Source organism: Pseudochaenichthys georgianus, chromosome 17 (genome assembly GCF_902827115.2).
Source record: "Pseudochaenichthys georgianus chromosome 17, fPseGeo1.2, whole genome shotgun sequence".
Taxonomy (NCBI): domain Eukaryota; kingdom Metazoa; phylum Chordata; class Actinopteri; order Perciformes; family Channichthyidae; genus Pseudochaenichthys; species Pseudochaenichthys georgianus.
The window spans coordinates 26,895,688-26,918,654 of NC_047519.1; the positions used below are offsets into that span (position 1 = coordinate 26,895,688).

The 22,967-nt window shown below is 39.4% G+C and overlaps 1 protein-coding gene across 1 annotated transcript; it reads left to right on the forward strand.

Annotated features, from left to right (window-relative positions):
• The first annotated feature begins 3,542 nt into the window (after positions 1-3,542).
• foxc1a (forkhead box C1a) lies at positions 3,543-5,713 on the forward strand. Its single transcript, XM_034105291.2, has one exon. The coding sequence runs from the start codon at positions 3,801-3,803 to the stop codon at positions 5,220-5,222; it is 1,422 nt and encodes a 473-aa protein (XP_033961182.1). The 5' UTR covers positions 3,543-3,800; the 3' UTR covers positions 5,223-5,713.
• Positions 5,714-22,967: the final 17,254 nt, after the last annotated feature.

Consider the following 22,967-nt stretch of genomic DNA (forward strand, 5'->3'; position numbering starts at 1 on the left):
TGTCAAACAGAGCACATGGTGTAGTCCAAACGCTGGGATTCTGGGTAGTGTAGTGTCTTCTGCCATCCTTTACTCAGAAAAAATATTTGTTTCTCCGAATCGAAGGGGAAAAATACAAAAGCATTGCACACAATTTAAACCAATCAATGTTGTGTAATTAACAAGGATAATCTGGTGTTTTTTAGTCGATGAGTAGTGCAGATATCACTGTAAAATCAATCCACAGTAAGAGGAATACTTACATCCGGGTGTACAATTCTCCGTTATCCAATGGGAATGGACGCTCACATTGCCTTTAAGGGCAGCCGACTCAAACGAATGCCATGCTTCCATGAGCGTCAAATCCCGACGCAGATGGGAATACATTGCAATCAGTTGAAAGCTATTTGCGTCCCTTTATGACACTGAAGGAGCCTAGGAGCGTCACAATTGGACGCCACGGACACTGACCAAACGTCACTCCTGGACGCTTAGAGAGTGAGAGTGTGTTGACATGTGTGATGAAGGTGTTTATCTGGGCTATATCATGCAATCGAAAGTGAAACTTAAGCTCACTCCATTGCGGAGATATTCCCGTGAGAGTGCGTAAAACTTTAATTAATTAATTTTTTTCAAATGTGAAATTTTACCAATATACTCACGGACCACTAGGGGGCGCTCACGGACCACCAGTGGTCCGCGGACCACACTTTGAGAAGAACTGGCATAAGGTTACATCTTTATATATACAGTATATGGGTTACATGCAGAAAAGAAGAATACACAACCCCCCCAAAAACCGGAGTGGTCTAAACATGATTGACAGTTTAGAAGATGTTGATGTTGGTGAAGACTTGTGATTTTGAATACCCTTGCTGAGCAAACGTACACACATAGCATCATTATTAAAGCATGGCTGTGAATGCTGTCTTCATCATCATGGAGCTCTAAAGAGAAGCTGGAAGGATGAAGCAAAGTATGGCGGTGGAAGAATTTTGCAGCTGTAAATTACTTTAGGGGTCTGCAATATATTGCATGTCAGGATGTCAGTTGTTGATCACCACTGTTTTGAGCTGGTGTTAAGCTGTTTTCACTATACATGTGTACAATTTCATTTATGAAACACAGGAAAAAGTTAGCCTCCCATTAAGATGCAGTGCACATTATCCCATACACATTGTAAATATCAATAAATATGTGGTAAATAGGTATTATAAAATTGCACAAAAAACGACTCAGTTTGACAAATATAAAAGGTTGCAAAACACGTTTTGATGGCAATGCAGGCTCTGACTGTGTGCATCATACTGTCAAATACTTGCCTACTAGTGTCTATTTAATTATACCCCACTTATTTCCGATTGTAGTTCTAAAACAAACCATGAGGTGGCCGTAGTGTCTTATGAATGCTTTGCACTATGGGTACAATGGATTGAATGATTGAGATCAACATCAATAAAAACAGATGTGTCCAGTTAAGTATAAACAATAGTTCAGACCTATTTGTGTAATAAATTGCCTTCAACTGAATTGTAATATCTTAATTAGTCAGTTATCTGTTTCTTTATTTGTCTTCAGCAATCTAGATGGTGACAATTTATGCCATTAAACGGCTGATGGACAACAAAGAACGAACTTCGTGGCGGTTTGGAATAAATACAGTTACTCAAATGAATATACTCAAATCAATAGGCTCACCTTTTATATTTATAAAATGTGAGCCTATATATAACATTATATATATATATATATATATATATATATATATATATACCGTTTATGAGGCTCACTGAGAAAAGCAACGAAGCATTTCTGCTTGGCCCTCTCTGAACACTAGAGAGAGCTAACACCATAGAGTTTTAATATATTTTCTATCCCTCTGTCTCTCTCTTTTGTATATCTCTTAACTGTCAGCGTTGAGTTTAGTCATATTTTCACACATTTGTTTTTTGTGTAAACATCAGTATACGTTTAATTTTGTAAATGTCATACTGCATTATCTTATTTACTCGTATCTCTCTCTCTATATGATCGTTTAATGTTATTTATTTTTGTCTGATTATTTGTAAGGATCTCGGCCTATTATTTCAGTACAAATCTGGTAAAAAATATAGCGAAAAACAAAACAAAAAATCATAAAAGGAAATGTTTTGGTCTATTATTTTATTGGATTTCTGTCTATGTGTTTTAATAATAATGGTGTTCTCATTAGCCTATATTTTAATTACTTTGTAAAAAAAAAAACAGCATTTTGATATCTCTTTATGTTTTTTCGCTACTCTTCAGTTCAGTGGATACCTTAAATAATGAAGAGTTAAGGGGGACTGGGTGGGCAGGCCGTGGTATTAAGTCAAAAGTCCGTCGTGAATTGTGTAAACAGCCCGGGGCGGTGGAAAAAGTTCATGCCCGGGTCCATGTAAGGAGAAACCGGCGGAGCACCAGGCCACTGCACGGACATTTAATTAAGACGACCTGCAGAGGATTACATCGATATTAGGACTGTAACTTTGCCTCACAATGACCATTAACAATTTCATGCACCATCGCCTTTGACAGCAGGCGATTCAGAGGCCTCATGAGTTGGCTTAGAGAAACTTCTGCCTATCTTTGGTCAACATCTTCTTTTATTTCAAACCTCGGCCTTAAATCAATTACATGGAGGGAAATACATCTACTTTAAAATACCTTAGCCATACATTCTCGGGAGACTTCTCTCGGGAAAATGAATGACTTAGACTTGTGGTAAGATTTTTATCATGTTGTTTATTCGCTCACATAGACAATAAACTCTTAATAGGCATCCAACACCCCAACACAACAGATATTCAAACATTTTGATGAAAAGCTCCTCATGTTGGGTGTCACGCTCATCCCATTTGGTTCCCTGCTTTATAAAGCTTTTCTTGAATAAACTTCTCACACCTCCGGCGACTCGTAGCCCAAACTGTCTTTTAATTGTTGTAATGAGATATCACTTAACCTCCCACTGTCAACGATGCGAGGCTCTGCCCTGCTTTGATCTCTGTGATCTGCTGCTGGTGTTGAGTGTGAAATCCACTTTTAAAGATATTTTTAAACTGGATGTAAACGAAGCCGTTTGGTGTATTGGTGTTTCTTTCTTTCTAATCAAAATAGTCCAGTTAGCATGGAAGCCAGAAGCATGCCAAATAAAAAAACTGAATGCCCTGCGAACTTAGTAAATGTAAAGAAAAATACCAGTAGTCTATAACGTTGGTAAAATGTTCTAATTCATATTGTATATATTTAAACTTGAAAAATAACTTATTTGGTTTCTTAAGCCAGCAAAAGGCATGATAGAGGTCTTTCTTTTGAGACAAAATGTGCAAATATGAACTCCATGATCTGATTGTGTACATGCAAGTGGCACTGTCACGTCTGAAATCTTGGCTGGAGTGGGCTGGGAGTTACCGACACCTCCTCTCGTTTTTCTAAAAGCCCTGAGTGTGGTCAGAAGCTTTCTTGCTCGCTCACTTCCCATTGGACGGCTCGTCCACTTTTCGGGGAGGAGCTCCACTGGCAGCAAAAAGAAGGAAATAATTTAACTGCGCAAAAGTCCTCTCTGGTGACGGATGTTCAAAGTTCAGAACTTTTTCAATGCGCGTTTCATAGAGACAGAGATGGGGACAGCTTAAACACTGAGATCCAGCACGTTGAACTGTTGTTGAGACATTGCTCACTCATTCCCTTTTTGTGAGCAGTGAGGAACTGTGATTTTAGCGCCTCAGCATTCAGAAGAGGAGAAGTGGAGCTCTCCGTCTGCGTATTTTGGAGCTTTATTTTCGCCGGATCAGAGTGAAGACATGCAGGCTCGCTACTCCGTCTCGAGTCCCAACTCCCTGGGCGTCGTGCCGTACATCAGCAGCGACCAGGGCTACTACCGGGCCGCTGCCGGTGGGGGATACACGGGGATGCCCGCACCCATGAACATGTACTCTCATGCGGCTCATGACCAGTACCCTGCCAGCATGGCCCGTGCGTATGGACCGTACACCCCTCAACCTCAGCCCAAGGATATGGTCAAACCCCCCTATAGTTACATTGCTCTCATCACCATGGCTATCCAAAACTCGCCTGACAAGAAGGTGACCCTGAATGGGATTTACCAGTTTATTATGGAGAGGTTTCCATTTTACCGTGACAACAAGCAGGGCTGGCAGAATAGCATAAGACACAATCTGTCGCTGAATGAGTGTTTTGTCAAAGTGCCTCGAGATGATAAAAAACCCGGTAAAGGTAGCTACTGGACCCTGGACCCAGACTCTTACAACATGTTTGAAAACGGGAGCTTCTTGAGAAGGAGACGACGGTTCAAAAAGAAGGACGTGTTGAAGGACAAAGATGACCGCCTGCAGAAGGATGTGCCGCCGAGGCAGCAAGGCCGGGAGCAGGAGCAGGCTGTGCAGGGCTCTAAGCCTGTGAGGGTCCAGGATATTAAGACCGAGAACGGGTCAGTCACTCCGCCGCAGTCCGACTCGCCCTCTTTGAGCACCGTGCCCAAAATCGAGAGTCCGGACAGCAGCAGCAGCATGTCCAGTGGGAGCCCTCACAGCATCCCCTCCAATAGGTCCATCGGCATGGACGGCTCCGAGCACCACCAAAACCACAACCAGGCCTCGACGCAGGGCTTCAGCGTAGACAACATTATGACCTCCCTTCGGGGGTCTCCACAAGGGCCCTCAGAGCTCACCTCCAGCCTCACCGCCTCCACCAGGACAGGTATAACACCGTCTTTGTCCTTAAACTATTCTCCAAATCAGACATCTGTCTATAGCTCGCCCTGTAACCAAAACTCCATCTCCACTACCTCCAATGCAACCTATCATTGTAACATGCAAGCCATGAGTTTGTACGCCGGGGACAGATCTAGCCACTTGGCACCGAGCACCACCGTGGACGAAACGTTGCCAGATTACTCAGTCACTACCACCTCATCCTCCATGAACCACGGTAATCTAAACTCTGGGCAGGAGGGCCACCATCCCCACCAAGGGAGGCTGACCTCATGGTACCTCAACCAGGCCGGAGACCTGGGTCACCTGGGTGCAGCGTACCCAGCACAGCAACAGAACTTCCATTCAGTCCGAGAGATGTTTGAATCCCAAAGAATTGGCTTGAATAATTCACCGGTGAATGGAAATAACAGCTGTCAGATGTCATTCCCACCAAGCCAACCCATCTATCGCACTTCGGGAGCTTTCGTATATGACTGCAGCAAGTTCTGACCAAAAAGTTATAGGCTCAATATTTTCCTCACGGGGTTTGAACTCTTCCAGTGAAATCCAACGTTTTCCCCACTCTCACCTGCCAATACCATAAGGACTAATATGAGACAGAAAACTAAAAAACTGAAAAAAGACTTGATCTTGGTTTTTCTAAAGAACAGTGTTAAATAACACGTAAGTCTCTCTTTGCTTCTGTGGCGCGATGTGATTATGTTAAGGATATGCTAAGGATATGCCAGTTTTCATGGATGTGTAAATTGCATATATTAATTTATTTCTAAAAAAAATGTAGCCGAGTATTATGGACCAAACACCAGAAAAAGTGTTTCTAAATTGAATTGCCTTAATTGTCCAAACAATTGTTCCATTATACAAGTAAGAAAAAGGAACGTGTATATCGCCGTACTATTTCAAAGATTCTTCATTTGTTGAAAAGTATTCTGAAGGATTTGTTTGTTTGTTTAATAAATTGTCATTTTATGTGAGTTAAAGTTATGCCTCGTTTCTTAAAGATTTAAATACAGGCTAGTGATATTTTACACTCAGTCTGGCCCGTGTTAGTTTTGTAAGTGACGTATAGGCCTTGTAATCAATCTGATCTGACCCTCTGAGATATAGATGTTATTTCTGTGTGCTCATCACAATATATTTGTACTGTAGCCTCCTGCAAACTCACATCTTAAATAGGTGTTTTTTACTCTCACAACCAAACTACTAAATATCTTCTTGTTGTTATGCCCAGAAGCATATGTTGCTTCTCATTTTCGCAGAGAACAATCTTTGAGCAAAAATCGAATATGTATCCACAGCACACGCTAAAAGCGAACACGTTTTGTTTATTTCTATGCTTCTTATCATTAATATTTCACTTGTTTTATTGTCGTAATAGAATAGCGTATATTGATTTATATGTGATGATGTTGACCTGAGGCCTATAGACCTGGGAATCAGTCTGCACACAGCACAACTTTGTTTTGGATTGCGCTGTGTGTTTACTGGCGCATACCAGTGCTTAGACCTACTTAATATCATACCGCACATGCCAAAGATAGTCCCGTTGTCACTTCAGTTTTGATGTTTGTATTCTCACCGTCTGACGTGAATGGAGACAACGAGCGTCACGTTTTGTTTTTTTAAATAAGTGACTCACTTTTTTCAGCGTATGTGGATATTTAATTGAAATAATCATTATTTATTAAATTGACTATTTTGTACTTGAAAAGCCGGATTGATGTTTTATTATGATCATAGTTGAGATTTTTCTCAAACATTTTCCTCAGTGACGTTTAATCAATGGGAATCAATCTCTATTAATCACTTTAAAATGGAAACTCATAAATGACTGTGAAATAGGCATATATTTAGTATTCTAACGTTTATTTATGGCAATAGTTTAATTGAAATCAAATTCATGTCGAACAAACAAGACGACAATCAAATCAAAGTTTGTTTTATAATAATTGATCTTGTTTTCTTTTATATAATAATCAATAGTATATAATATTTGGAATGTAAGGATTTTAACTATTTATTTAGCACAGATATATACTTATTTTAAATGTTACTAATATATAAAGCATTTTAAAGACATTAAAATCGTTTTTGCATCGATAGGTTTGTGCGTAACGTGTGCGTAAAATTGCACATTGTTATAGTTCAAACAAAGACAATTATCATAATAATAATAATAATAATAATAATAGTAATTATCATGATGAAGATAATAATATTAATATTAATAATAATACTACAAATAATAATAAATATGTTCTTTCTCAAAACCGCACAACTATAAACAGAAAATATGAGTTTTTATATACAGTAGCATATGTGACACGGAAATATTCACATCTGGTAATACATCGGATTAAAAACGATAACCCCTGTCATAATAATAATAATAATAATAATAATAATAATAATAATACAACTAATAATTTACAATTTGTTTGCACTTTAACATTCTAAAGTAAGATACTTGATTTGTTTCGCAACTACACTGACTTTCCGAGTATTTCAGATGCTTTGTATACTTCATATACTGTAACAGACGCACACTCAATAACAAGTGCTAGTAAAACTACAATACCAAATATGATACTAAAACGATGTTATAAAAAAAGGAAGGTGGGTTAGACTGGCTTCCTCATATCCTTTTCGGCAGCATTCAGGCCTCGAGAAGACACATCAAACAAACCGTCTTGTGAGTAGCTGCAGGTCATGTGCATAGTTCAGACTTTGCAGGGCTCACTGGCATGGTGTTTTTGTGAACAAAGACAACTAAGAACAACAAGAGTGTAGATATCAATGGATTGCAATGAAGTGCTGCTCTTATGTCTCTCCATAGACTCCCGATTGCACCAACTATAATCAGGCACATAAAAGTCATTAGATACGTTCCCGAGTATAAAGCCTAATAAACAAACGTCGTGTTAGTCAAAAGATTGATGGCGCCCTCACAGAATACACCAGGTCAGGAAGGAATAAAATTCAATCAGAGAGCTGGAATCGTTTTTCATGAGACGGAAAAGGCAGAGAGGGAGACGGGGGTCAATGAGGAGGATGTCGGCCGCCAGAGCACCATCAACAATGTAACAGGACATAGCACACACACAAAGAAAGAGAGAGAGTAAAGCTTAGCTTCGTGTGAGTTTCTTCTGAAAATGATAGGTAATGCAATAACATTTTCAGAAATCACGTTATGCCATAGATATTGAAAGACGTTAAAATGCTAACTTATGCAAAATGATAACTTCTAAAGTATGCCAATTAGCAGATAGGCCTACTGTAAATAATAATGAGCCTATGCCGTTCTTGTCCTCATACTGTCCCAAGGGGTCCCACAGCAAAATAGGTGTTATTTCACTTTCATTTCCCTTATAATAGCGATGAAAATAACGTTTAGTGTTTGCTGTATGGTCACGTCCCAATACAGTACAGACTGTATATTTTGTTCTTACGAGCAAAACTGATTCAATATTTCATCAACATTTAAAGGTTTATTGTCATAACATATACACAACTTTTAAATTATGTAATGTATGAAAAACTAAAATCGCAAGTGCAACAGTGCAATTACAAGACATACGAAATAAATCAGTTGGTATGGAGGTTAAATCTCAGTATAGTGGGGCTTCCTGACACCAACACATTTGTGAACCCCTATTTTCAGCCCTTCACTCTGTTTTTTCCTAAAAACGTGCCGCTACATTCCTGAATGCACAACTTCCCTCACTGATTTGGATCAAATAGCAAAGACAAAAAGCGTCCATGTTGGCCACACTTTTAATATTTTACAAACCAAAACGATACATTTACTACCATTTTAAAACGGATATAAAATATTTAAGACTCTTCAACGTTGCATATGTATTGCTTTTTTGTCCTATAGCGAAAAGATACATTTGGAAAAAAATAAAACAACCTGATTATCATGTAATATGAATACAATGTTCACACTGTTAAGTGCCAGAGATGTCAAGTCTGTGTAATGGCAGGTCAAAGTTCAAGAAACGCAGATCAAAAATAAACAAACAAGAACAATATAATTTTTTAGATAGCATGGATACATTTTCAACTTAATGCATTAATTATCAACTTAATTATGGACTTATCATTCGCAAACCCGTGGTGTCTTTTATGACTCATTTGCTGTAAGTAACAATCATGTGAGCTGTTGATGCACAACCACAGAGGCTATCGGATGAAAACCTGCACTATAAAACGTTATCACTATTATTATAGCTACGCCATAATGCTTGGTAGTGCAGTGTTAACTGGAATTCAATTGACATTATAGATACAGTTATTTCGTGCCGTTTTGTAGCAAATATGCTGTATTTATTGGAACTGAGTTTAATAGATATAGGCCTTTGGGTTTAACAAAAAAAAACAAATCTCAGGAGGAGTAGGCTAGACGGGATGACACATGGATATAGTTTCGCAGACGGTGTGCACCTGTAGGCTACTGCTGACTGACCAGCTCAGCTCGGTATGGAAAACGCTGTTTTAACTCTCGGTTAGTGTACCAGACCTGAGCTCCAGCGCCATCTGTTTCTAATTAGGAGTCCATATAGACGCAAACTCTGTCTGCACTGCGGCCAAACCAGTGAAAGGTTGGAGGTCCAACACTTGTTCCTCAGAGGGGAAAATCACTGCTGCATGCAGCCTCCTATCCCGCATGTCTAATTTTAAAGACGAATGATAATTTTTGAATAATGATTGACCTGGCTTTGTCAAAACACACAGAGCGACGAGGTGTAAACAAGGCTTCTGGATAAAATGTTGAAATCGTGCAGCATGTTAAAGTCAGAGGAGCTGAACTCACGCAGACCTCGTGCAGGCTCTGGGACGGTGGGATAATGGGGTACTGTGAATTCAGTCCGACGGGAAACGGCCGACCTGCGAATAACCCGACAGCCTTGGCGATATACCTAAAAAACGAACAGAGTTGCCTTCAAGTTACACAAAACCTGCTTTTCTCCTGCTCGGGCCTGCGGTTTCTAATTATAGTACATTTTACGCGCGAGCACTTGAATGTCCCAATTATACAGCATACAGTCATGTATTGTCAAGTGTAGTTTCGCTTTATGAATGTATTTATGAAAGTCTCTCATACTTGACGGATTTTAATTTCTTCTAACTCTGAATGGCCATGGAGAAATAAAGCTCCATGCTGTCTGAGCACATTGTATTCTTAGATTACATTTAAGACTATTATTTCTAGATATTAAATCACAACACAACAGGAATAAAGGTAAATTAATGCAGTTTATTGTTAAACAATTTATAAACAAACAACTCCTACACAAATGAACTATTTGCCGACTCAACAGTGGATTTTATCCCCTGAATAAAATACTTTTTTTAAGTTTGCCAAACACATGGCTCTTTGTAAAATACACGTTATAATTAAGTTGATTACAACTCAATATAACAACATAATACATTAAATCAATACATTTGTGTTTGTCCAGGTGAATTGGAAAATCCTTCTGATTAATTAAATAAATTACATTGCATGTTAGCATAACATAACACACACTAAAATATGCATTTACACAAATACATGCATAAATATAAATGTTACACCTGAAGTTTAGCATAACATAATGTTTATACAAAGAAGAAAAACCCTGAAAGCGAGGAGCAAACAAACTTGAACTCTGCAACTTGTGACATGAGTGGACATGAGAGGGCCACTTCAAAGCTTTCCAACTGCTGCTATTTGAGCCACAGTAGCAGTTGTCTGTGTCTTTCGCGGCTCTCATCTCATTTTATGGTGCAAGGCGGCCACTGGGCTATGAAAACATCAACAGCAGACTTGGGTTGCTTTAAGACTGAGACAAGAAGCTGCCTCTCCTTTTATTGACAAGGGATGACAAAACAGGAACACAACATATGCTTAAACAGTTTCCATATTATAATGAAATAAATACTTGAATTGGTGATTATTCAGTATATCATTAGTTTTTTTCCATCTGGGTGCTGGTTGAAATGTTTTTTTTTCTGAACACTAAACGCTCAAGATAGGTGTTGCATATAGGCCTATAGAGGGAAAATATAAAGCAATTAAAAAAAGATAAATGTATACTGAAGTGTATGATGTGAATGTTCTGCTATTGTGTAATGAATTTGAAGACCCTCTGTTTACACAGAATGGATTTTAAAGTTAACTTTCATACTGAACAAACGGAAGATAGAGATAAAATGCTGAAGGCAATATGAAGAATGTTATATGCTTCCTGCTTCAAGAGCAAATGCATACACTACACATGGCGACATCACATCGGTTTTCACCAGACTCTCCCCTAATCCTCACATATTTTAAGCCAAGGGAGGTGGGTGTCATGCACCAAAAGAGGAGGAGCAGTGCTGGACGTGACCCATCTCACTTCTGAGTCCTTCAGTCTGTGAAAGGGGGAGATACAAAGTGTCACACCCACATGAGACAGTCATTTTCCTGAAAAAGGCAAAAAGCTTTACACAGGAGATTGGTCATTCAAGCTCTTCATCTTGATTTTAATAAGGGTAGATTTTGTTTTGTTTTAGAGCTAAAGTTATCCCCCTCCGCCGATTAATTCCTGGCAGAGTCGGTGTGGTGTGCAGCTCCATGCCAGTATTAGGAGATTGTGTAATCCTGTGTAAATGAAGGGATTTTGATGTTTGTGATTTAAATAAAAAAAGAAAAGATGTCTACAATAGACTTCCTCTTGAATTATTTCCCACTAAACACATCATCACATTAGCTCTGCTGGCTTTGTTTTTATTTTGAAGTTAAGTAACAGTGTTGTGTAATTAAAAAGAAGGCAATATGAGAACAGCTTTGAGTTCAATGAGACATCCAGACTGAGCTAATGTAATTGGGATATGTTCAAAACAAATAAATCCTTGTGATGCCGATCACAAACCTGTCAATCACACAAGTCAGTAGGTCATTACTTTTTTATTACTGAGTGCTGAACATGTTAATCTGAATGTCAACAATAAGGCATCCAATTTGGCTGAATCATACTTCATTCTTCCCTTTTCCAATTCTCTGGTATTTCCGCCGATTCCAATGTATAACAGGTTTGGTAAGTTATGATTTGATAAATTAGATTTAGAGTTGTAAACCAAAATGTAATCAACCTCATCTTATTTATCAATTCCTTTTGAAATGATTGTCAAGTACAAATGGACATTTTCATTTGAATAATCAGGGTTTTCATTGTTGGGTTACCTGATAACTCTGCCTATAAATTCCACAGAATATGGCAATCATGCATTTCTCTTATTTTTTATGATTAACCATTATTTCAGGCCTGAATCACTATAAAGCCAGCAATATGTCTTGGCAATTTTTCATAAATGTCCTTGTGGATTCATAACAGTGTGACTGATTCGGTGTGACACGGTTGCTGTGTTTTCACCACATTGCGCATGGCTGTGTCTGAGTGACAGTCTTGCACTCATGCATTCTCCGTGTTTCTGTGTATTCGGCTTTTGCAACCAGAATAGCAGAACAGCAGGAAGCAGGGATTTATCTGTAACCCCCCACCACCACCACCACAAAACACTTGCAAAAACACAAACACACACAAATAACATGCTGCAATGGAGAATTACTATGCAAAATGGGGTGTGAGGTGGAAGGAAAAACAAACTGGTTATAAGAAAAATATTGACCTAAGCAACAACTATTATAAAAGTTCACAGTTTCTGAGGAGATGCAAGTTCCGTTTAAAAATATAACATGCCTGCAGAGGGGAAACACACACTGTTCAAATGTAAAAGGGGTTTGAAATAGAATCATCATAAAGTATTTAGTTCTCAAGCAATTCAATGTACAACACTGAACAAAAGATAAAAGTACATATGAAAAGCACAACATAGCTCTCTGCAGTGATCTGAAATGTACCTCGAATGTCAGCTGTCTGAGCTTGTGTCAATGGACTATCTACCCTTTGACCTCTGAGAGGAACACTACTCCTCCCCACGGTCTTTTTCAGGGACCCATTGTTTACTCTTCAGCCAGTTAACCAATTTTCTTTAAGTTGTCCTTTCTCCGTTCTCATGCTTGGTTGCAAGAGTATTTGAACACAGTGGAGGAAAAAGTCATGGAAGAGAGAATGAATAACTCAAAAAGGGAGAAGGTAATTCAATATTAATATCAACATGAATTAGTAGAATTTAAAGTTGAGTATAGTCCCCCATATGAATGCATTTAAAAAACCTCAAGATTTCCATGGACTTTGACTGAAAATAGTAATTCTCAACGTAAAAAAAATTACGTTATTTTACCCATTCATGCTTTATCTTGTCAGCATTGGATTTATCTGAAGTATTTGAGCACCTTCTGTGGCAACATTATAAAAAAAGTTCAAAAATGAAAATCTAATGTGGCTCACACAGTAGTAGTAGAATACAAATAACATTTAAATAAGAACACACTTTATTTCCAACTCTTTACCCCTTTGAACAAAGCCAAACAAAAGTCAGGATTTGAAACTGACAACAAATGAATGTGAAATCAGGGTTCTTCATGTATTTCTGTGAGGTGTGCAGGTGTGAGGTCTTCGCTGTCTGGTGTGAGGCAGCCAGATGGTGTTTGTGTGTGATGGCGAGCAGCAGCGATACAGCGGTGGTTTCTTTCACAGATCAGCACTCATATCTCTGTTCCATCTCCAGGCTCTCGGCTCATATAAACATCCCCAGTTCATGGGCCTCTGATGTTTTCGCCATTGTGTTTACAGTGAGAAGTCAGGCAAATACGTGAACTTTAAGACAAAGAGAACACGATGAACAATGGACTGAGTGGCTTAGCGTACAAATTGTAAATTTTTCTGAAATGTAATAAGAATGTATTGATAAACAAAATACAGGAAGGTTAAGTGTCCCTACTATTACCAAAGTTAACTCTGCTTCTACTTTAAGCATTATGTTCCCTTTTTTACTATCCTCCTCTTCTTCTTTTAAGGGGATTAAACGAATAACATTTAATCCTGTGGAGGTTTTTTTATGTACGCTCTGCAGCCTTGGTCTGCACATCTACTCCACACGCAGTAGGAAACAAGTTAAATTACACCGATTCAGCATCATGGGCGGACCCGACACAGGGAAAAAAAGAAGTCACGTTTCAGCGCTCAGGGCCTGTGGCAACTGAAATGAAGAGTTCACGAGAAGTTGGAATGCAACACACACACACACACACACACACACACACACACACACACACACACACACACACACACACACACACACACACACACACACACACACACACACACACACACACACACACACACACACACACACACACACACACACACACACACACACACACACACACACACACACACACACACACACACACACACACACACACACACACACACACACACACATAATGCATGCTTACTCATTCTGTCAAAAGGTTAAATTGTCTTCGCAGTGGAGCAAATGAGATGTAGCATTCACTTTTGGAAATGGAGCTTCGTCTAAAATTATTCTCACAAAGAAATAATCATGCACATTTCCAATCAAACCCCATGCAAGGCAGACTCCAACATCAAAGCGTGCTCAAAGCGATTGTCTCCCCCCTGCTCCTTTTAAGCTGCCTGTTTTTCAAAATGCAGAAAGAAGAAAAAATCCCCCAAACATCAAAGAGGGAGACGGAGAAAGTCATTTAGCCTTATCTTAATTGAGCTGCAATTTTAATAATGATCTTACACATTGGGACCGAAGGATCTGCGGGCTGCAGGACGAGGGGCTGGCTCCCCCCCCCTCCCTCTGTTCTCCGCTGCTCTCTCCTGGTCGTCTAATCTCAGCTCCAGACATGTCATTGGCCAGTGATTTATGATGACCTAATGTTTTGTTTATTTCATGCTCATAACAGGCAGGCGGATTGCATGGCGCATGCCGTATGGGGAAACATGAAAGCGTTCGGACTGCTTCCAGGGCTGCAGTCCCCGGCAGTTCCCAGATATAAACAGCTCTTTACTTCAGCCACCTGGTACAGCAACCCTTTTTAAATTGAGGGCCAGGGCGGCTGGCGACTCTGAAGTTCACAAAAATCCCAGGCTGCTGCTTCATTGGCTGTCATGAGGCAGCCATCAATCTGTAATGTGGAGGTTACACACTTGATTTAACCTGTGGAAAAACACATTGACCCCTATGTTCATGTGCTTTCTCAGTAATTGACTTGCCTTTGCCAAACAAGAGGGCAAACATATGGGGCTTGACAACTGCTTGACAGTAAGGTCAAGTGTCCAGTAAGTCAGTCCACTTTTAAGCGACTTGGATTTGGCTTCTGTCAGAAGTTTTCTGGTATTTAGCAAAGCAATTGAGAGAGACTTAAACAGTATTGGATGCTGCATACAGAGATAACTTTGGCTTACACAATAGTAGCTTTGTGTGAGCAATTTAATTGATATGATAAAGCAAGTGTGTCATTGTCGTATTTTATAGGTATACGTTGCATATACATATGCTGAAACCCTGATTTGGAATATATAATAGTTACTCAAATGTATTTTTTCTAAAATTAAAGATAAATATTTGTGGCATAATGCATGTTAGCAGAGAGTAAGGACAGGTAGACACATGAAAGCTGTGGCCCCCTTGACAGACCCATGTTTCACCTTTTCTAATCTGGGCAATAAAGTGTTTTCTTCTTGCTTCATTATGTTTGACTGCTCTTCATAACATCTTTGAATACAATCTTCTAGTACTAATCCAAGTCAAGAAGGACAGACGTGCTTGAGTAGCAGATTCTTCATTTTCGTTTTAATTAAATATTTCATTTTTATAAGCAATAATGGAACAAATTAGTTTTGTATGCCTTGAGTCCCTTAATCTCAAATGAGCGCGCTTTCTTGGAAACAGGTTTATGACAGCACATTGATGGATTTAGTCTACTCTGCCCACATGCACTTAGTCATTGTTTATTCTGCTGACTAATATTACTGTCATGCTGGGAGCTGATTTACAATGGGCCAGAGGTCAATTTTTTGTATTGCAAATACTTTTATGCACATAACAGTTCATATAAAAAAAGAGGGCCACAGACTTTGTATTTGGGTTAAATTTGAGGTTTGGATTATAGTTAGACATACTCAGGTAGATGCAGGTTAATTAATAGATTAAAGTCAAGCCAAATTACTTATTTTGTTGGCACACGTCAATACATTACTTATTTCACAGAACAAATAAGTTCAGAATCTAGAAATACATAACAAAAGAGAAATACTTATATTTCAAATACATCAACCAATTGCCTCTAGCCACATTTTAGCCAGTCTGTAAACTTCAATTGTTTAATTTGATGTGTTTTTGTTGTTTATAACACAGCCCAGAGATCATGTCTAAAAGTCCGAAGGATGGAGATGTCAATAGTGTAAATGTTTTTCTCCTTCCCTGTCTGGCCATTCAAAATCCAATTTGAAAACCCCATCAGATAGGCATTTCCTCCTTCTGCACCAGCAACCCCAGCAGGCGACTACATTCTTATCTTATCAGTAGCAACCATCTAGCATCTCGTCGTGCCCAAACAGGGAGAAACAGAATCATATTGAAAGTAATGATCTAGCTCCCGCCTTCACCACATATAAGGCACATACTAAAACTAATACGTAGCTTCTTCAGTCATCGGCTGAGATTGGATATTGGCTTTTTGTCAAGCAATAGAGTATAAAGGAAAAACCCTCTTCTTGCACTTAATACTCCCCCGGTTTTCGCTTATTTTTCTTCTCTCCTGGCACGGTGACATGCATGATAAGAGCAGCGAAGCAAACTGTGAGCTCTGTCTGGGTCTGTACAGGAAGTGCAAGGGATTGAGTAGTGCTGTCAATCAACAACAGCTCTGCTGCCGTCATGGACGAGAACAATGGCCAGAGACTCGCCTGGCATTGGGAAAACTGAGTCAGCCAATCTTGCTAGCAGAGAAGAGATAACGTTAAGAGGAAAATGAGAGAAAGTAATACAAAAATGACATTTACTTGCATATTTGTGAACACACAGGCACATTAAGATACACTGACTTTTGAAAAGCTAATAAATATCTCTAGCAAGATAGCAAACCCTTGAGGTTGGAGTCATGGAATGAGGTTGGAAAGTTTACTGCATGAGTCAAGCTAACATTAGCTCTCTACTGTTTGGCTTTAAACACTGACTTTTTAATGTTACCAACGGACTGGTTTTGTTGTTTTGAAATGAGAATCTCGCAAAAAAACCAAATGTATACATTACGTGTAAATACAAAAAGTCAGCATCCTCACTAGTTGATGATCCATGTAGCTTTAGTAGGCGATGTTAGCCAATAAAGAGGAACAGCATTCTTCTTCCATTTTTGATCCATGAGCATGAACATGAAAACAGATGCATAAGATACAGAGTGTTGCTATCACCCATACACATGGTTTCGGTGAGTGGAGCAATCTAAAGTTTGAACAGTTAGTAGCCCTAGGTATAGTCTCAAAAATTGGATCAATAGACAAAAACGGTTTTTGGGAAAGGACAATTCCCACTTTGAGACCTCACAAAGATATCATATTGGAGATACTGTTCAAGTATTGAATACATACTTTGGTTCAACACAGACATTCCTACCATGACTCTCTTTACATAGCAGGACATCCAACACCAATCACCCAATTGCAAAGAAAGGGCTAGATACACTATGAAAACAAACAAAGCATGAGACTTGTTAATGTAATGCCATGGCCTACATTATTGCAGAAGAAACGGTTTTCACTGCCAACATTAATACAATCCATCCTCTCATTGCACATATTGGTGATACAATATAATCAATAATGTTGTAACCAGTGTAAATAATACCTCTCAGAGCAGCTGTAATGTTGATAGATCTAATTGCTTCTGTAAAGAAATGTGTTTAGGCTTCTGAAACTTAAAAATGAAAGAACGTGCGGGTTACTGTTGGCTAAAATCCCCCCATAAGTGTCTTTACATTGATGGAAAGTATGGAACACACATCTTCCACCACTCTGACACACACACAAGCCATCTGTGCAGGACAGGACACAGCGAGTGCATCCTTCAGCTGACACTTACTGGAGGGGAAGTTGAGCCTTGAGGCTGCTGTATGACATCAGCACAGCAAAAGCGACACCATTTATCACCGACCACCGAACATGGAGACATTCATAACATCCTGACAGGAAAATCTTGTGGAAAATAATCACTCGGGCTTTGATAACAACTTGGCTCCTTCTCTTGCTTCTCATTTGGACAGTGTTCTCCCCTCCTTTGCTGTGTTTTTTTCATTTGTGTCTTTTATTCATTCTTCATGCACTACTATACCATCTTAATCTATGAGGTAATTATTTGAAAACAAAATAATTCAATTAAAGTAAGATATTAATCCTTGATATATTATGTTTGTGTTTGAGCTATATATGTCAATGCTTTAATGTTACAGTAGGAAGATTTAACGTCAAATGAAAGTCATTATGCGCTTTAGCTGAGCATATATGACTAATGGAGAGACAGTTATCTGTGTGATATCCATACTATGGCAAGAAGAAAGCGGCGATGATAAAATCTTTCCAGAGAAAAAGTCTTTTGGGTCCAAAGGTTAGTCAGCCCTTTCCCGTTATGCAAAGCACTGAGTCTGTATCAGTTCTTTGTAAACAACCTGCTCTCACTTTTTGGTTTTCCTTTTGTGCTCGCGGGGAGAGTTTAACTTTTGTCATATGTCAGAAGAGCATGGACAGCAGCCAAGCCTGTCCGTGGGTCTTCCTATTTTGACACCCTAAAGCACCTGCCCTCACTGGAGCATGGCAGGGAACGTCGTGGAGAGAACAATAGAGAAAGGGCCTCTTTCCAGACACTCCTCACTGCTGATCCAGCACGGACTGCCTGTCACTCAAATCCATTAAAGGTCAGTGTAGCTTGCTGGCTCCAACCCTCAGGAGAACACGCCCTAATGGACCCTGCCAGTTTTAACACTCACTTTTTCCTCTCTACCATCTCTCCTTTTCCCCTCAGAGGTCATAAGAGGGGGATATCCCAAAAGGAAATGCCTGAGCTCTGAAGGAGGTGCCTGTGCTCTCTACCCCCACCCCCCCCCCCCCCCATTACTTTAAGCATAGTCCTGGGTGTTATCGCTCTTATGTAATGGAGTGCTGGGTGCTGATAACAGGATGTCAGAAGACATTACACCCCCCCTGAACGACATTACTCCCATTGGATTTCTTTTCATGGCAAAAACACAATTACCTAAACTCTGTTGATGACAGACCAAGTGTAAGGAATGTGTTATGGTACTTTAAAATCTTTGAGATCTGTAAATGGGGAAGCTTTACATGTGCTACATGTAACAGTGGAACTGTTGGAAAGAAAAAATAATCAAAATTGGTATACATACAGTGTTTGTAATATGAAGCGTTGTCAGTCAAAACAGGCAAAAATATATGAGCTAGAATGAATGTTCAACTTTATGGTCATTGCACATTTCTCAGGCAACAAAATGCAGTTTAGCATCTAATCAGGAAAGAGGAGATTATGTAAAGAGTCTATACAGGATAAAAAACAGCATTTGAATACACACTACTAACAGTATAAACATTGTAGATAGTGCAGGTATAAGTGTAAAATATATAATCCAAAGTTTAATGACAAGTCATTTACGGTTGACAGGTTTTTATAAAGTATTATCAGTCGAATATATTATATGAATTCAGTGTTTAAATGTGTTGCTTTACACGATAGTATTAAACAAATTGCAAACCTTTCTTTTCATTTGTTGTTTTCTCTTCTTCGGGATATCATTTTGGAACAAAAGTATTTTCCTCTTGGCATGACCCAGCTGTCACCATGTGTGACTGTGAACATGGGTGCGTCTGTGAACTGAAAGTCTAACTTCAAACGGCAAACCTGTATTTCAAGTCAGATAATAATTCATAATAGATACATTTAAGGTGATGATGGGTTAATATATACGCCCATGCAGTTGGCTATAACCCTTGGCACAAGCAATAATTCGCTTGAATCTGGAGTTACTAATTAGAAGGTAGATTTATGGAATGTCATTTGGACCGTTTTTACCCTACATCTAACCGCCATTCAATAAAAGGTACCTGAAATAACCCCCATAATTAAATCTTGCCAAAAATGTCATGATTTTCTATTTTAAATGATGTTGCATGTCAGGTCGCTCTAAATCATATATATTGAACTGTAAATGGATGGCTTTCTTACCTTGGTTACCTTGAATCATCTCTCACATCCATTAGACCACACTGAAGAGAGCAACAAGACAGACTGCACATAAGCAGAGGCATGCACACTCAAGCATACGTGTGTTCAGCCATATCAGTCCTGGCATTCCAACCCCTAGCTTGGGTGCAAGAAATGATTTAGTTCTCTTCCTTCTGATAAATGCATACCTTCACTCTAGTGAAATGAGGGGGTGCAGCGAAGGAAATATGAGGCACCTGAAGCAGTGAAACTAAGGAGACAGGTCATTGTGGCAATACTTCATGCAGCACCTCGTTCGTCTCTGGCGTTGCGAAGACAGATAAATCTCTTTTTTTATGGCACCTCCATCATCAAGTGCAGGAGATAGAGCACTCGTTGCCAGGCCGATGACGACTCACCCCTATCAGTGCACCACACTAAAGTATAGGGAGTTATGTTTGACTGCGTGACCTCCGTATCCATCAAAAGATATGAAAGGACTATTTGTCATTGATGAAAAAGGTGAAACACAAAATTCAACAAATATTTTCTATATGTGGGTTGGACTGTTGATTAACATATAATGCCCATTAAAAGCACAAGTTTACCCAAGTATTGAGGTAGTTCAGGCCTGAATGGGGAAACAAGTATTCTAGACTTACAAAAGCTTGAAAAAAGAACAAATATCACTGCAGAGTGTAAATAAATGGCTAACCTCAGTTATCTTTTTCTCCCAGTTTAACAGCTGAATCACATCATTTACATTTTTTTCTGCCCAGTGAGAGTAGAGGATGTAAAGGGAAAGGTAACTCCTCCAATGATCTACTAAAAACCCCCGGGCAAGCTTCAACCACTAGGCTGTCCATCATCCAGCTACAGTTCCCGCCTCTGGGTTAATAGTGAACGTGTAGATCAGTCAGTTTACCTGCCGCAGTGACAGCTTAACTGGGTTATCTTGTTCTGAACTCATATTAAGGGATTTACAATATGTCATTGTCTGGCCTTTCTGTTTTGGAGCTATGATGTTAAATATAAATCAAAGAGCAAAACAAGTCAAAGTAGAATAGGATTTGAAGTGGATAAAATGTTGTTTTTATCATTCAATCTCTCCAATATATAAATTCTCATCAAGATGTTTACGTTTTTCATGGGTTTTTTGTATTCAAGATTAAAATACTTTTGGACTTGCTAGTGTACACGAAGTTGAAGAAAGGTTAGCCTATAAGTAAATTGGATTTAATATACGCAGGTTGAAACAAATAAAAAAAGCAGTTTGAAAACGCACTTGCTTAAGATGCCAAGATGATGTCAAGATAAGCTATGCAAACAGGTACGCATCATAAAGGTGCCAGGAGATGTGCACATAACTCTGTATCATATCAAACGTCAATTCGATGCTAAATATTTCATCTGTGGCCTGACAATTGGTGAAGATTTAGCCCTTTTACGTTTTTTGAAAGAAATCACATTATTAAACATCTTGTGAAGAATTTTGAGATGACAAAAAAATCGATTCAGACAAACAAATACCTGTAAAGAATAAATGATAAACAGTTGAAGGTAGTTAAGTAGAAGAGAGATTTTGAGCCGAGTCGTAAACCATGTGAGCTGAAGAGATGATAGCAGGTCGCCTGCCTCGTCTATGGCAGCTGTCAGCCTTGGCTCGTGGTTCCCTTCTCTGGGTCAGAGGTCATCCAGCTGTGGCCCCTCCCCCCTCTCATTCTCTCCCTGACACAGCAGATGTGGTTGGACCACCATGGCGAGGGCCTGACCACATCTGGCTCTGATTACAGTCAGACAATCCAGCTTTATCAGCTCCATCCACTTCGCCGAGCCCTGCTACACTCTCCCAAAGGTGATGTGTGACACATTCTCAACTCACCAATACTGGATTTACAGGGTGATTTATACAGTATTTAAATCACCAAAACTGGGTTATATGCTGTTGAAGTTTTATTTTGGTTTGAATATAATGCATGCACACAATGTCTGACATGTCATATTTATGACTTGAACTAACATTTCTTATCTACCGGCATAGTAAACCTTTATGTTCTCTTGCCTCTTTTTTCCTTGACTTACCTCTTAGGGAAATGTGATAAATCCCTACTTGTCAAACAAAACTAATGACCTAATGATATACTGCTGAACCTCCCTCAGTTTGTCACTGATATTGAGCCTGTGTATTTGCCTGTACTTGAATATGTCCGTTCAAATCGTTGAATCATGGGATAGTGTCAGTTTTCACATAAAGCATGTTGTTGCTCATTAGACTTCATACATAGCACCTTTATTCCGACATGCATGCATGTGATGTGGATGAGAAATATGTCACACTTGCAGATGGAAATCCCAACATCCATAAACAAGGGAGTTTGAGAGAGGATTATGTTGCATACAGGGATCACTGGCTGTAGTTTATTTTCCCAGGATGCCTTTCCTATTATCCCCACCCCTTTGCCAATGAAATCTCTACAGCCCTTAGTTCCTGTGGTTACATTGGGATATCTCAAATCACTTCAAACAAACATGAACCTGAAATTGAGCCCACCATGCGAAACTCTATGAATGTAAGTGAGGGAAAGAAGCTGGATGCTTGTTTTAACCATTATGATACCAGTTTCATGACAGTGACAGTAGTGCTTGAATTCTCCTACATACTAAGTGGTTTTCAAAGTCTTCCTTGTTGGTGCTAAACATCGATTTACATTTGTCACATTCATGCCATGTCTCCTGTGGCCTGATGTCCTCATCACATCTGAGACGGATGGAAGATGTCGTCGGGTTGGTTATTACATTTCTTTAAACCCTCTTCTAACCTTCTATCCTTCCAACCATCATCACCCACTTTAACCCCACTCAACCCTGATGGCAGGCCAGCGTTGGGCCACTCTCTGCAGGCTTCCGCATGTCAGGGGTCCCTGTGCAGTCCACTCGCAGGGACACAGGCATGTGCACTAAAGCTGTCACCGCTTCCTACTGCTGCCAGTGCTGGAGGTTATCTTTCCAACAGAAGTCCCAATTGGCCCACTGTGTGTTTGATCTCCCTTACTTTCTTTGAATTGT

What these genes read in the sequence shown, in the direction of transcription:
- foxc1a (XM_034105291.2), top strand. Translation starts at nt 3,801, where the DNA reads ATGCAGGCTCGCTACTCCGTCTCGAGTCCCAACTCCCTGGGCGTCGTG.